Below are 15,999 nucleotides of genomic sequence, written 5' to 3' on the forward strand. Positions count from 1 at the left end.
GATTCTTAGGCTCAACAAGGTACAAGTTTTTATTTTAATGTTTGCATTAAACTGGAAACTTAACCTTCGGTTATTTCAAATCGAGCGCCCAAGTAATTCCGACGATCTGGTAGTTGGCACTCGTATTTCTGGGGATGGGGAACTTTCGCATTTGGATTCGTGACTGCCAGCGATGTGTCGAACCGGCAACTGCTGTTTCCATTCATAAGTGAGGCGGCAAAGCTCGGTGCTCGCAGTTCTCCGATGGCGGATAAATTGTTTGGACGTGTTTGCTGCGTCGCGGGCGGATTTCTCGAGTAATTTTGCCGGCGCTTGTGAATTCGCGACTTTTCTGCGTGCCACTGTGTGCGTGTGTGTGTGTGCGTGTGACAAACAAAGTTAAACAAGCTGGAACAACAACAATAATCGCAGCCATGTGTGCGTGTGTGTTTGCGAGTGTTTGAGTGCGTGAGTGCGAGCGAAGCACAAACCCAAAGCGGAAATGCAAAAAAGACAACAAAGGTAGCAACAAAAAAGAAGGAATAATAATAAAAGAGGGAGGAGGCAACAGGAGCCGGTGCTGCCGGAGAGAGAGAGAAAGAGAAAGCAATAAATGGGGGGCTAATGAAAACGAAAATGTGTGATTCATTGGCTTTATCAATTGTCCAAGATTTCGTTGTTGTTTAGTCCTGGGTGGCAAATAAATTATGACATAATACAACAAAGGGCAAAAAATAACAAGAAACTGAAGGGAAAGCAAGTTCCATAAAAAAAGCAGAAAGTGCGTATGTGTGGGTGGCTGGAGTATTTGAAAATTGAGAAATGCCAAACAAACAAAGCGGCAAAAAGGATATGCGTAGTCTAGAAAACTTGGAAGTACAGGTAACTGGATGGCTATCCCAAGCGTATTAACAGAACCGCTCAAAACAAAAGCTGTGCTGTGCCCGCAAAAAGCAAAATCACCGAAAAGCAAAAACCCAAAAAAGCAAAAGCAAGGCAAAAGCAAAGCGAAAGCGTAGCAAAAACAAGGAGCAAAACGGCGGCAGAGAAAAAGCTTAGTACAAAACAACAAAGAAAGCTGCTGTTGCTTCTTCTTCTCTGTGTGTTTTTTTGCTTCTTTACTTTTTCTTTCTTTTTTGCAAACAAAATGTATATGATGCCCAAACAAGAAGAAGAAGAAGCCGGGAGAGGAACGAGCATAATAGAAGGTAGAAATTTCGAGGAAATCGAAATTTGCGTCGTTGCTGAAATTCGTTTGTTCTCCCCCCTCCCCCTCGTCCTTCTCGCCGTCATCCTCTTCATCTTCTCTTTCGCTCTCTGTTTTCCTGAGCGCCTGATTTTGTATCTGTGTGTGTGCTGCTGTATCTGTGTGTGTTTCTGTGCAAAAATTCGCATACAATTTGTTTTATATAAGAACAACTACCCCAATGTGATTTCCTTTGCTCAGCCGGCTTTTTTGCTTATCTCCCAATTTTCGGTTTTATCTTACCAAAAATTGAAATTATATACTTTGGATATTCCCAAAGAGTTGTAAACAAAGCAAAAGTTTTTATCGCTGGGCTGTAAACAAATGAACGCCATTGTGTACAGAGAAAAATAATAATATGATTTTAATATAATAATTATGATAAATAATATTGATAGTTATAAAATAATAATATGATAAGATATGATTTCAATATGTTCTTTTAATACCAAATACAATTGATGAACTCTAAAAACTGCAAGATTATTATACCATCTTAAGTGTTCAAATATGGAATTATATCCACAAAATTCGTTCTTTTAGTTTTCTTTCTTTTTATAATATGATATGATTTCAATATTTTAATTAATTCCAAAAATATTGAAAAATAATATTGATAGTAATAAAATCATAACATGATAAGATATAATTTCAACAAGTTCTTTTAATACCAAATAAAATGATGAGATGAACTCTAAAAACTGAAAGATTATTATACCATCTTAAGTAATCAGACATAGAATTCATATCCCCAAAATTCTTATACTTAACTATAAATTTTCTATCTTTCTTTCCGTGTATTCAAAACAAAAAAGCCAAGCTCAAATTCGCACAAGCACTTTTTGCATTTTTCTTTTGATTTATTGAGTTCTTTTTTTCAATTGTCATACATATAAAAGTTTGTCTGCGATCTGCTTCACTTTTTGCAAAGCCTTTCATAGTTGAAATAGCAATGGAAACAACAAAACAATATAATAGTAATGCCAACGACGCCGAAATATATTTTAGCATTCATTTATGCGATTTTTTCGGTGAACTTTGGTTTGCCGCGATATTTTTGCGCACTCGAGATAGAAATGTATCTTGCAGATACACGCGCCTTTTGTGGAATTGAAATTGAAATGGGCCCCGCCGCCTTTTATGTGGCATCATCACCGGCATCATCATCATCATTATTACGATTATTACTACTATCATTATTATGGTGATGCGTGCGTAATGGCAGCTGAAGAATCTGAGGCGAAGAATCTGCGAATTTATCGCAGCTTAAGTCCAAACACACACAAAAAGCCAGTACAAATTTAAGGCCGATAAAAGGATGACGATGGAGGAAGTGGAACGGAAGGAGAAAAAAGGATGAGACTTAAGCAGGATAAAGGCTCCTTTCTTTATCCCTGAAGTTTTTATTAAAACTAGTATCCGTTAGATTTTTTATATATTTCATTTGGAGAAAAGGGGATAATGGTTGAATATAATAAATTATATGATTTATTTATAATACTATTTAAACATTTATTCCATTCTAACTTACCTTTGGCTTGGTAACTTGAAAATATACTTAAATTTAGGGTTATTAAGAAGACATAAACCTATTTTAAAATATAGTGAGAATAGGAAAACTCTTAGTATGACTTTTACGACTGAACTTTTTATTAAGTTTCGAGATCAGAGGAAGTAATACTTGGACTTTAGGAAGAGTTTGATATTTATATGTCCAAAAGGCACCTAAACCAAAAACTCAGTTCAAACTAGGTTGGCCAATAAAATGAAGTTTGGAAAAATCATGAACGCAAATGATTGAAGTTTGTAAAACAACAGAAACCAAAGGAGCGCAAACTTTGGTTGGCCTTTGAAAAAAGTTTCCTAAAACTTTATGGCTTGAAAAGTGTAATAAAGTAAATAAAGAAATATTAAAAACAACTTGAAACTTTAACCTTTTCCTGTAAAGTAATATCTAATTTGATAGGAAAATTGCACAAGCAAAAGGTCAACTAAAAATATGATCTTTTTGTTTTTTTCTTGACAATCCCCTGGTTTTTGAGCCACTAGAAACCAGGCCTTACTGTCCCTGCCACCTCATCAATTTCCCGATTTGAGCGCCGACAAACAAATGACATTGGCGCCGGGCCATCGTGTTGGCGGCATGTTGGTGCGGACTATTAAACAAATTGAGTATACGCACTGTTGCTCGCGTAAAATATTTATGCGTATGCCCAAAATATATTAGCATACTTATGCGTATGTGTGTGCCTGTGAGGGGGTGTGTGTGCAAGGGTGTGTGCATTAGATTAGTAAATAAAACTCGGTGATTTGATTTATCCCCCGATTTCCGTCCATTTCCGAAGCCAAACATCGCAGTGAGAGGAGCAATGATAAAATGCTCTTGGTAATCGAATTGACTGGCAGCCTGAAGAGTTCGTTAACGTTCCAATAATCGCGTAACACGGAAAGATATAATATTATAATTACAATCGCGGTTGGGCCCAACGAAAAGGGAGCCCCCAACCGGAAAGAGCGGTGACAACAGACGTGGGATTGCAATGTGTTTGTTTTACAATCGACGCCTCTTCGTGATTCAATTGATTGAGATCCTGCTGCTGCTGCTGCTAACCGACCACAATGGACGACTGACACTAACGAAGGAGTCGACAACAGGTGAGTTCCGTAGCCACATTTCACACTGCCAATAGTGTTGCCAATTTGGCCTTTGTTCTGGCCAAATCGAAATAGTTTAGACTTGAGGGTTACCAGAATTGTTAGATATTCAAAGGATTTTTGTTTTATAAACATCTATATATTGTGGATATAACTAGTTCTATATAGAAGTTCTTCATAAGGTTCATAGAGCTGTTTTTAGCTTTACAAAAAGACACATAGTTATAGGATTTAGCAAAGTTCAGGTTGGGTATTTTAATTTTTCAGTTTGTATTATCCAAAAAATCTACAAACTGGTAATGATCCTAAATACCTAACACGAAATATATCGCAAACCAAATCTAGATGGCTTTGTTATGTACCTTCAGTGCAATTTACTTACCAGCTGTTATTTTATGGCCCGCTTTGACCAACTTTAGTTTTAAAATAGTTGACAACACTGATCCAAAGTGCCAGCCGGAACTCCGCTGGGGACCCACAAAACTTCAGGCAATAATCATAAACTAATGGCGTAACATGGCAGGCGTGTCCGCATTCCACTCGAAAGGTCTTTTCAAGACTCTCAGCGGAGAGCCTGGAGAAAAAAAAACTTGTTGAGTTTCAAGGGGTTGAGATTGGTCGAGGTGTGTGTGGGTGCTTTGGGTGTTAGGGTGTTTGTCCCCGGGATTTCCACGGCCAAATCCCATAAAGAAAATCAGCAACATGAAATATTAAAGTTGGTAAAACACGCGAGAAAAGTTTTTCGGTCTTCCGCGGCACGATTCCGCTGAGGATTGTGGCGTCAGGCCAGGATAACTACCCCTTGCCGCTGCCTTTGTGAATGTTTTATTTTTGGGGGTTGCTTTTGGGGGGCTCGAAAGCCCCGTAGGATTCCCGAACAGTCCCCTTGCATGTACTCTGGCTATTGCGAGGTTATTGCGTCGTTGATTTGGCTAAGCGGGGTTATAATTCTAATTTATTGTAAGTGAACAAGTCAAGGCATGACGTTGACGTTTAGTCTATCTTGTTCTAGGGAGTTTCTTGTACTCTAGCCGGCCAATTAGTTGACAAATTCTGACGTATTCTTCTAGGCCCATATTATGCCACCCCCATTCGCCAGTCATCTGCAGCGTTCCCACGTTTTTAATGTAACCATTTCAAAGAGCCACAAATTCAAATACAAAATTTCAAGTTTTTCTTTTGATGTTGGCCGAGCTACTCATGTGTGCTGGCCATCAAAAAAGTTTACAACACGGGCTATTTTCTTTATAAGGCATTTTCATTTATGTAAAGTGATGTTTGATTTATGCTTACCATTGCGGAAAGCAATACCAAAATTTGTCAATGCTTTTAGCGTTACATATTTATTTTATGCATCGATTCCTTCGCTTGAAATTGATGTTTATATAAGAAAATACTTATCACAAAGAAATAGTACAACTTTAAACATGTATATGTTGAATATTTATAGTATGTTTTATAGAAGTACCTTAAAAAAATGTTATTTACATTGAGATAGATAAGGGATGAAGGTTTATATGGGAATGTTTTAACATCCGAAATTATTTTTAATTTTTAACCTAAAGAATATTTTTTAATACAAAAATGTATTGTTCTGTAAAATTTAAATTAGATAAACTACCCACAGTTTTCTCATTTTGAGAGAGAACAAAAATATACCCCTTATCGAATTTATATCGAGAAAAATTGTCAAGTGGTTTTGAAAAAACGCCTCAGGCTTTTCAATATCCTGGCAAATGGCGAGCTATTACTGTAATTCCCGAGCCACCCGCATGAATCGATTCAAATGCTGTCCTGCAACATATTGGATTGCAAGGGACAATCAATCAATCCGAGACACATCAAGCGGTCATCCCTCATTCATCAGTACCGCCTGATTTTTCCGATGTTTCCCCTGTCTCCCTGCCACCGCCCCCAGAAGCGCCACGCCCCCAGCCCCCCGACCACACACAATCATCAACTATTTATCCCCAATTGCTCGGAAGAATCGGTCGGAGTGCAGGGCATGGGCAAGTTCATGAAACCCAGCCAAAGCAAACCGAATGCGAAAACTTTGCACACATGACGGAGCAGCTAGGATGGGTTCTTGGGGGCTGGGGGCCAGGAAATGGCGAAATTGTGGGTGGGTGGCTCTGCCTCCGAGGCAAAGGCAAAAGTCCAAGTCAAACGACTAAGCGGCATGTCGTCAATAAATTTTCCATTAAATTCAAAGTAACCCAAAACAAGCAAAAACGGGGGAAAATAAAAAAAAAAGAAAAGGAAAACCTACGGAGGAAGGTATCCGAAGGAACATGGCGCAGAACACTACATAACTTTTCCCTGTCGGGTGTGTGAATGTGGGTGTGGCTACCCCGTTTATGCAGGGCAATTCCATAAAGTTTTCAATTTGGAAAACAGCAAGGGAAAACATGAATAGATATGATAGATAGATATAAGAAAGATTTCATTATTATCCTATGTTTTTATACAAAAGAACGTTATATACCATATAACCATATAGGAAATACAAAAAACTGCCTGAAAAGGATGATATGATATGATATATTATTATTATTCTTATTAAAAATGTAAAAAATCATTTTTAAATTATACATTTTTGTATTTCTTAGGATAGAAATATGTGCTTTATAGCTAGTTTCATGTCATAGACCGACTTTCACCATTTTTCCTGAAATATTTTGAAAGAGACCTCCGTATAAACTCGGCATGTGTGTGGGAGTCTCTTCCTTTAGTTTTCCACTGTGTGTGTTTGGTATTGGTATAGCTTCCTGCTTTCCGCCTGCCTGCCTACTTTGGCAATTGCCTTCAACTCGAGCCTCTTATTCAATTTTCGCTGGCGTGTGGCGCCATCTAGCGCCCACCGCCGGCAAAGCCAGCAACAGCAACTCCAGCAACAGAACAACAACAAAGGCAACAAGCGTTGAGCGTTATTGTTGCCGCCGGCAATACACTGCAGGCAAACCATAAGCTATGGGGGCAACCCACAACAACCCAGGCATCAGCAACCAAGGAGAGATTGGAGGGGGTTACCTTACCAAAACCGAATACCATATGCTCTTTCCATCTAGATAAAGATGTTTTTTACATGCTAATTGTAAAGAAATTCCCAAGATATAAACTTATATAAACATTGTCAATAGAACTGCTTAAAACTATGGCATTCAAATAATGATTAATTAAAAATACTGGTGTTTCCCCGCCTTCATATTTCAGAAATTATATAATTAAATTATTATCTATAAGAATATAAGTACAATTACTTTTTAAAAAGTGGAAAACAATGTTTAGCCACAAACCAACTTTTATTCAGAGTTTCGTTATGTTGTAGATATAATACCATTCTAATACCTACATATATATATATGATATAACAAGTAATTAATATTGTGGAAAAATGATTTATAATATAAATAAATCAAAATCTCCTATTTTAGTCGTTTTAAACAAAAGGTCTTACATGTATCTTACTTTTAAATTGATCCTAGGTTAGGAACCTAAGTTCCTTTAATAGTAAATAATTTTAGAATCATTATACCTTAGTATAGCTCTCGGAATTAAATATTCCTTATCAAAAAAAGAACTTTACATAAAAATCCGAAAAAGATCTATAACTAAGTCTTCATAATAGAAAAGCTTTTCTCTCCATGAAGGAGAGTCACCCTTTCCAAAGTTAAGGGTATAACAACAGCATCAGCAATAAGTTTTCTTTGCGGATCCGTGTTGTTGTTGCTGGTTTATTCATATGCCAAACAGCAAATCGTTTGTGGTTGTTGTACAGCTGATGTTATTCTTGCTGGAAGTGGAAGTGGAAGCCTGTGGAAGCAACAACCCAAAAGCTGCCTCCAAGTGCTCCATATTCATATGCAAATAGGAAGGCGAGGACCTTTGTTCTCCGCTGAGATGTTATTGTTTTTTATTCTTATTTTTTTGCTGCGTTGGCGTCTCTGCCGACGTCGACTGCGACTGCAAAAGTGGCGCCCCAATGCTGGATTTCAATTTTCAAGTGCTTCCTGCTGTTGCTGCTGTTGTTGTTGCAAGACCGCTCAGCTATTTGACATCTCAAGCAGCGTTACAACAAATGGCAGTAACAACACCCTCGGCGGGGAAAGCGGGGAAAGTTGGGGAAGGGGCTTCTGGAAAAACAGTTGAAATAACAACTTGAGGAGTCAACGTTTTGCCTGGTCCGCAATAGAAAACAGAAAATCGGCTCATCCAGACCACAAATGCAAGCCGTTTTCCCCGCTCTTGACTGGATGAGTGCCCCACTACGACCCATGATGGCTATGAGGATTGGGGATGGGGATCTGGGATGAGGATGCGGATGACTACGACGACGATGAGCCTAAAATGCTCCAGGCGCCGGCTTACAGTCGGTGGAAAAGGGAGGATAAATGGGTAGAGGGTTTCGGGGACCGAAACTAGCTGACTTCCACTCCAACTCCGCCTTTTAAGTCCCAAAAAGCGACACCAAAACAGCAACAAAGCTCTACACTGTGCCAAAAACTGCTTAGCACAACAAATTTTAAATTTAAAATATATTATGCCATTTTCTCTATCGCATGTTCAATTAAAAGTGGGTTTTAAACCTAGAAAAGATATGAATATTTGGGGATTGAGTGTACTTTTTGTTTACCGTGCTCACAATAAAACGGCCTTTATAATAACCATTTGGTATCTTTAGCTTTTATAGAATAAATCAGATTTTTTCAATGTTATAAAGATCAAATAATATTATATGAGAAACAATTGTCTAATTTTTAACAGGTAGCATTTTCTTCTATTTTATTTCTCCTAAAATATCTTTGATCTCTGAAAACATTTAATAATAACCCCAGAGCCATGAGTCGTAGTAAAAAAGTTAAAATTTTATTTAGCTTTAAGTTATTCAGCTTTTTATTGCTTTTAAAAAAAGTTCGAATATAAGTAGATGCTTTGAGTTGGTAAAGTTGGAGCTAAGAAAAAGTTCTACCCTACGTGATATGTGAAAGTGGAAAACTTTCTGGAGGACTTTTATAAAGTAGAACAACACAGGTGTGCCAATTACAGGGGGAAAGAAAGCAAGAATATTAATAAAATGGTTAAAGAATGGTTTATATTATAACAAACTTTATTTTAAACCCACATATCGTATGCCATGACAACTTTTATTATAACTTTGGTATATCCTTTGGCAAATTCCAGGTTAATATGGGATGATTTCGTATCAAAATAAGATGTACCCCATCTTATGAGTTTTACAACTTGTCGGAGCACTGTCCTTTATGGATGCTAAACTAACCAAACTATCTTTCTTTCGATGTACCCAAGTGTGTGTTTTTCGAGCGCATTCGCTCTGATTAAAGTATCGCACACGAGCATTGGCAATGGCCACATGACGATGTTTCTGCCGGGAGGTTCCTGCGTCGCATTACTCGCAGCAGTTTCCGGTTTATAGCCTCATTGAAAATCCTTGCCGCTGCCCTGACAGCTTTAAACTGATTGCTCCACGCAAACCTACAAGCATACAAACACACAGGGACACCCTCCTGTGCAGCTGTGTTTGTGTGAAAATTCTCGGAAATCAGTTAAGTACATCGCGGACCTTTCCCCCGACGGCAGTTAGCACTTGGCAGGAGAGCAAAGATTTTTTGCCTTTTCGTGGCGAGAAAAATCTTTGGGAAAATATTTTATAAATTTCATAATCTTCTAATGGCAAAGAGGGTCGAGCGAGAAACGTATTTCCCTTCTTCCTCTTTTTTCCTTCCTCCCCTGACAATTATACGGAAATCATCCCCCTCCGGATTCGCAGGTACTCTTATCTGGTGACGCGTGCGATGGCGTATATAAAAAATATAATGAGTTCTATTAGTTCAATTAGAAAGTTGGAGTTTCTTCATTTTACTGGAATACTAATGAAGGGGAAAATTCAGCTCAAAAAGGTGTGAAATGCGTAATGAAATGGGGAGTGTGTGGTAAGAAAAACTTAAAGCAAATAAAAAATGTTATTTTTAAAGCTTATCTGATGTGAACATTTCTTGGCTATAGTCCAAATATTTAACTTCTTTAAATAGAACTGTCTTAGCTTAAGGTACTCCAAATTAAAAGCCCTATCATGCTGTTCATGTTTTCCTGTTTATTCAGCTTGTTTACTTTTGTATTATTTTCACATCAACCTAGATTACGTCTACACGTTTTTACCTTCCAAATGACAAACTAAGAAATATGGTCAAGACCAAGTGTTTCTTAATAAAATCGTCTAGACGGCGATGACAAAAGTTTTTGTTTACTACTAGTACTTCATCATGTTGACAATGTGCAAAATAAGTTGTTTAGAAAACGGCTTTCTGCCACACCAGACAAGCTGGCGACTTAAAGGTGGTATATTAATATGAAAACAAAAATGTAATTGAATTTCATTCATTACAGGTGAGAAGTCATGGGGTAAACTTGACTTCAATATGGGAACACACGCATGTGATGTGTGATTTTGGCTCTTGGCGCTTTTCCGCTCAGTTGGCACATAAGCATATTAAGGCTTCCCGAGACTTTGCGAATTTCACAGAAAGTTAAAAGAGAAATATGAAATTGGAATAAAATGGGAAAATTGTAGGAAATATCCCCCTTAGTCAGCATGATATTTCAAATTTTATATTTCCCTAAGCCCCCCTACTTGCAACATGTGCCATGCGTCAACTTCTTCGAAATGTTTATATAAAATACGGAGAGAGTGAGGGGGGGAAAATATATTAAAACATAAAAAAAGGCCCCCACTTCGCCATAATGGCCAGAGTGCTGCCGTTTGCCGTTTGGCAATTAAAATTATTATTAGAAGTTAGTTGGCATGAATTTGCGTAGCCGTGGCGCCGCATTAGAAAACTTTTCCCCATTCGGGGCGGGCGTGCCTTGAAGTTTCTGCGGAAAAGTGGGCGTGTGGGCCAGGGCCATAAATGGTGGAAAATGAGAGGCTTTAATGGCGCACCGAAACGCGCCTTAAAACTAAACTGGGTCTGAAGTTTAAACATTGTCAAACGTGGCCTAGATGACGTAGCGTTTTTATTTTTCATTTGGCCAGCTAACAGGCGTGTGCGACTCGAATGGCAAAAGAGCCTTAATGTCATATTAATACTTGGGCAATTAGATATGTTTAGTGTTTATAAAGAGAACATTTAAGAAGTTCAAAGCGCGACGTGTGGCGCGGATGCTGCCTAAAGCTGTTAAAAAAGTTAAATAAAAGTCAGAAAATGCTTGGGGAAAATTAAAGTTTTCTCACTCATTTAGTAGCTTTCTAAGAATTGTAGTATATAGTTTGGACTGTTCTTATAATATACTTAGTTACAAAAGGCTTTTATAAAATAAATTATTGATTTTCATTATCATTATCATTAAGATTGTATAGAACTTATAATTAAACTGTCATTGTAGGAGGATATTATATTTTATTTCCGTTCCTTATAGAGTTTTTTACTTCGTGGTTGTAATATATTTGGGTACAATAAGTTTTTTTTATTAAATTCTTTTTTTCCCTTGACTTCAAACGAAGTTATCGTTTTTATAATAATAAAACATAATAGAACCTTTGATCCCATATCCTAGTAAATTAACCAGAATTCAACTGATTGTTCGTCCATTTTGTTTGGCCTATCACTCGTTCAATTCATGACCATTTGACTCGATTTATAAGCCTCTCGCACGCTTCACCAGCCCAATTGTTTGGCCATTCTTCACCGTATATCCAACCAATTTGAGTGGTTCATTCCTGTGTCGGAATCGGAGTTGGAATGCCTACATAGCCCCCCCTCCCAAACAATATTGTTTGTCATTGTCCGTTTGACTGCTTTACGCATAGTACCACCGACAACGCAGAACACAGAACACAGCAACACTTTGCGAACAACAATGGAAATAGCACTTACAACTTGAACCGGGCCCGCCACGCCCCCTTGGGGGCAACTTCGGCCGACAGTGGCAAGTACAAATAAAATCCATTAAAAGTAGTACCACGTGTAAGCCGAGTTTTTTCCTACATTCTTTTTTCTGCGTGTTATTTATTTTTTTCCTCTTTTTTTTGTATTAGAATGACGCATATTATTGACAAACAACAGGGAGAAAAAATAGTGGTGATAAAGGGGAGTTGCAGGTGTACAGAAGCGGTAATTGACGCTTTTGCAACTCTAGCAACAATAATACACAGAAACCCAAAGGAAGCAAAAAAAAAAACAAAAATCGCCAATGGCAAAGAACTTTGTGTCCGATCATGTCGATAGGCAAGTGCCCCCCGAAAATCCCCGGAATACCTCTGAACACCCCAGAACACTTACCTGTATGTGTCGGCATTTCGAGCGAAATATGTTCAGCCAGTTGGAGCATAAAAGCAGATTTCATAGTTGATTTGGGGGAGGTGAAGCTGGAGGTGTCCAAACTTTTATTTTTTGCCTAGTCACTCTGTGTGGCCAAGAAAACAAAACAATTTGTGGGAGAGTGTATGAGTATTTTTTGGTTTCCCCATTTATGTAGTGTGTGTTTCGCCCATTAAAAATAAACGCGACTTTCAAGTAGTTTGTTATTGTTGTTAGGTGAGCTGTATGCTTGGGGCTATGAAAACATTATGAATGCACAGAAATTAAAATATATAGTTTTACAGAAGTTTCTAACTTGTGATTTGGAGCTTAAATAATGATTTTAACATATAACTTTTCGACCACAACAAAAATAAAACTAAATCGTACGAATTTATTTAATAATATCATATTATGCGTTTATTTCTAAATGAATTAATAATACTTCTTCATAAACATCGATTTTAATTTATCGATAATGTATCGATTTTTTAAAAAATATCAACCCTTCAAGTAAAATGAAAAAGTTTAAAAAAATTGAAATATCTCAGTTAAAAACAAAAATGCTGGGAAATCCCTATTTTTTCTTTGTGTAATATTTAGATCTAGGTGTCAGGAATAGCCGGAGGACTGAGAAATAAGAGGACTGGCTGGCCAACGCCATTTATCTACTCTTGTTCAACTTTGAGTGACAACGCCATTCCCACCGCCTCCTCTCGTTTTTATTTTTCCTTTATTATTTTTCCCCCGTGTCTGTGCTGTCATTTGAAAACAACATTATTACTACTATTATTGTTATTATTGCGAGTATTATCAGCAAGTTTCGAGTTCATTGAATTTGACTAGGGACGAATAGGGGTGGTGGAGGTGGTGGAGCTTCGTACACACGAGTTCCGCCAGGAAAGAAAGAGCAGGAGCCTTGGCAGGCGAAGTGGGTCACCGTAATCAACACAATCAGTGCCCAGGAACGCCCCCATCCCCTCCTGATTTTCCTCCTGGTCAGCAGGCAGCTCATCCCATCCCACCTAGGAAATTTCTCAGTCTAAGTTTCGTGTTTGCGCTGGCTTTTCTCGCCATGACAACAACAGGAACAACAATGATGATTGCAATAAATGAAATTAATGCGTATTTGAAAGAGCCAGACAGGCGAATCAATTGACGAAAATGGAGTGTCCCATTTTGGGCGATGGCGATAAAAAAGAACATCCCCCAACAAAATAAAAGATACAAATTTTTTGGCTTTCAATTTCATGTCTATGTCTGTGGAATGTTCTGTTCGCATATTTCTTTCTCGATTTATTTTTATATTTCTTTACCAAATTTGTAAAGTTTTTAGTGTGGGCGGCTTGCTAAATTTAGGCCATAAATTGTGATAATAGCGAGGAATGGCAAAAATAAATGTTTGGTTATTCAAACTTGATTACTCACATTAAATGGCAATTTTTGTTGCCGATTGATTTTTTATTTCTTCTGATTTTGTCAGTTCCAGAGATGTCCATATCAAATTCAATTTGAGCATATGTACACGTGTGTTGCAAAAAAATGTAAAAGCTAAATATGCAGAACGTGTTACGTTATTTTCAATTTGCAGAAATCAACCTTACCATTTATAAATTTAATTATACGCATAATAAATTGAGCTCCAATGAACTGGAAAATGAAATTTTCCACATTATTCGATTAAAGCATTTTATTATAATTGAATGTTTTGCGTGCAAAAAATCAGATGGTGATTAATTTGATTTGAAACTTCACACAGACTCATAAATCTGAATAGTCGAGTTGACACATAATTAGTGTAGATGATTATGTTTATTTAATGAAGAAGTTAAACACTTAATTTAAGAGAATTTGATTTTAAAAAATTACAAAAAAATGAATCAGATATAACGCTTTGTGGATTTATTAATCTGAGCTAACACATAATTAATAAAGATAATCTTTTAAATATAAATATCAACATTGTAATCAAATTGAAAGCTTAAAATTATTATTTACGAGTTTCTCACCACCTGAGAATAAATGACTTCTTGCCCAAAAAATCCACAACATTTTGAGCATAACTTACATAAAGTGGCGAAGAAAGTCCAAGAACATAAGGCAACCAAATAAAGAGCCTGGTGTATAATTTATTAATTTGTATTCCACGCTTACCAATCAACACTACAGGCTGAAGCCAAACCTTAAGTGTCCGTCAGTCTGCCGCCAGTCTCGGCGGAATCTTTGTCCCGGTTCCAGGCCCATACAAAGTAGAATAATCCCCCAGATACAAGGCAACCCACTCCCGAGAACCGAGAACCCAGTTCCCAAATCCCATGAATGAATTCGGATTGAAGTGGCCGACAGCAAAATGGCTCGGCGATGGTGCGGCTAACTAAATAGTAGAATGCATTTAGCATAATTTGCTTAATTTCATAAATATATAATTATATTTAGCCATGGCCATTATCGTCCATCTAGTGGCGTTGCATGTGTCTCAGGCATTTTTTAGGAACCTAGCCAAGCGTGGAGGATCCACGAAAAGAACCGAAAAAGACCTAAAAAAAACCTGGAGACAAGAAGCTCGAGTTGAGGTGTGTGCAAAAGGGTGTGCCCGCTTGCAATTTAATTGCGCCGAATAACAAAAAGTAAAGACGAAAACCAAAACTCAACTAAAAAAGCATTAAATAAATGGAGAGCATGGAAAAGGAATAAATAAAAAAGAAGTCAGCTTGCAAATTGACACGAGATATGAACACGGACACGGACAGGCCAAGCAAAAACTTGGCTCGGGTTTAACACTTCTTGGCTTGGCCATGGCTTTTTCGGTTGGTTCTTTTCGTTTTTGGTTTTTAGTTCTTTTTTTTCATTTTTTTTTTTTGGTTTTCAATTTTTTGCTCCTTTTTTAGGTGTGCTTTTTGGCAAAACCCCACTTACCTGCTGCTCTGGGTCTGGGGATCAAATGTTCGTGCAAGCTCGTTAAAAAGAATTTGGTTCACTTGTTGTTGTAGCTAGTGGTACACAATGAAAAATGGCTTAGAAATAGGTAATCAATTTGGGGAGGCATTATATAGATGAAGCCTGAATTTGTAACAAATTAACTGGGAATTGGATTTTAAGCAATTCAATTTTAAAGGGATGCCATTTATAATAAGATGTTTTTATTATTTAGTTATAAATTTGAAGCTTCAAAATAGGAAATCAAAGAACAAGACGTACAAAATCTATAGTAAATATGGAATTCATGGCATAACTAATTCATTTTTCTTTGAGATAACTCTAAATTTCCTTAAAATTTACCTGGCTTTTTTAAACACTTTATTTTAGAAAATTGATTATTAAAGATATACACTTTGTAATAAAAGATAATGAATGTATCTCAATTTTTTGTATTTTCTTCTTGTTGATTCGGGATTTTCCTAAAAGTACCATGCCACAATCCGCAGATCTTTTCGTTCAGAATAAAAATCTCTTTTCGAGGTCATGATTTATTTTCGGTGTGTTTAGGGATGCTACCGCTTCTCTGGTTTTTTATATTCGTGGCCTTTTTGTTTGTTTTCCTCTTGTATTTTTTCGGTGTATAGTGCTCTCTGCACGCTGGAGATCGAGAAGTCCACAGGCTGTACGCTAAACTGGTTTTCGGACTGCATTCTTTTGGGCCACGTTTATTGGCGCTGCCTTCTGCCAGTTTTTGAGCAGGCTCAGTGGAAGTTGGCTGGCTGAAAGGCGAAATTGAATCATATGCGGTGCAATTTCTATGAATTTCAGACAAGCTCGTGTGCTACAGTTCTCCTTGGTCCCTCCATTGTAGATGGGTTCCCTGGA

The 15,999-nt window shown here is 37.4% G+C and overlaps 1 protein-coding gene across 1 annotated transcript in view; it reads left to right on the plus strand.

Moving 5' to 3' along the window:
- Positions 1 to 164: 164 nt before the first annotated feature.
- The window catches only part of plum (IgSF transmembrane protein plum), a 70,299-nt gene continuing 54,464 nt past the window's right edge, over positions 165 to 15,999 (plus strand). The window contains exons 1-2 of the mRNA XM_036819802.3: positions 165 to 296; positions 3,571 to 3,880. Coding sequence (XP_036675697.3) covers positions 3,766 to 3,880 — 115 coding nt within the window. The 5' untranslated portion in view covers positions 165 to 296; positions 3,571 to 3,765. The remainder of the gene's footprint in view (positions 297 to 3,570; positions 3,881 to 15,999) is intronic.

The sequence above is a fragment of the Drosophila suzukii genome, chromosome 3 (genome assembly GCF_043229965.1).
Source record: "Drosophila suzukii chromosome 3, CBGP_Dsuzu_IsoJpt1.0, whole genome shotgun sequence".
NCBI lineage: Eukaryota > Metazoa > Arthropoda > Insecta > Diptera > Drosophilidae > Drosophila > Drosophila suzukii.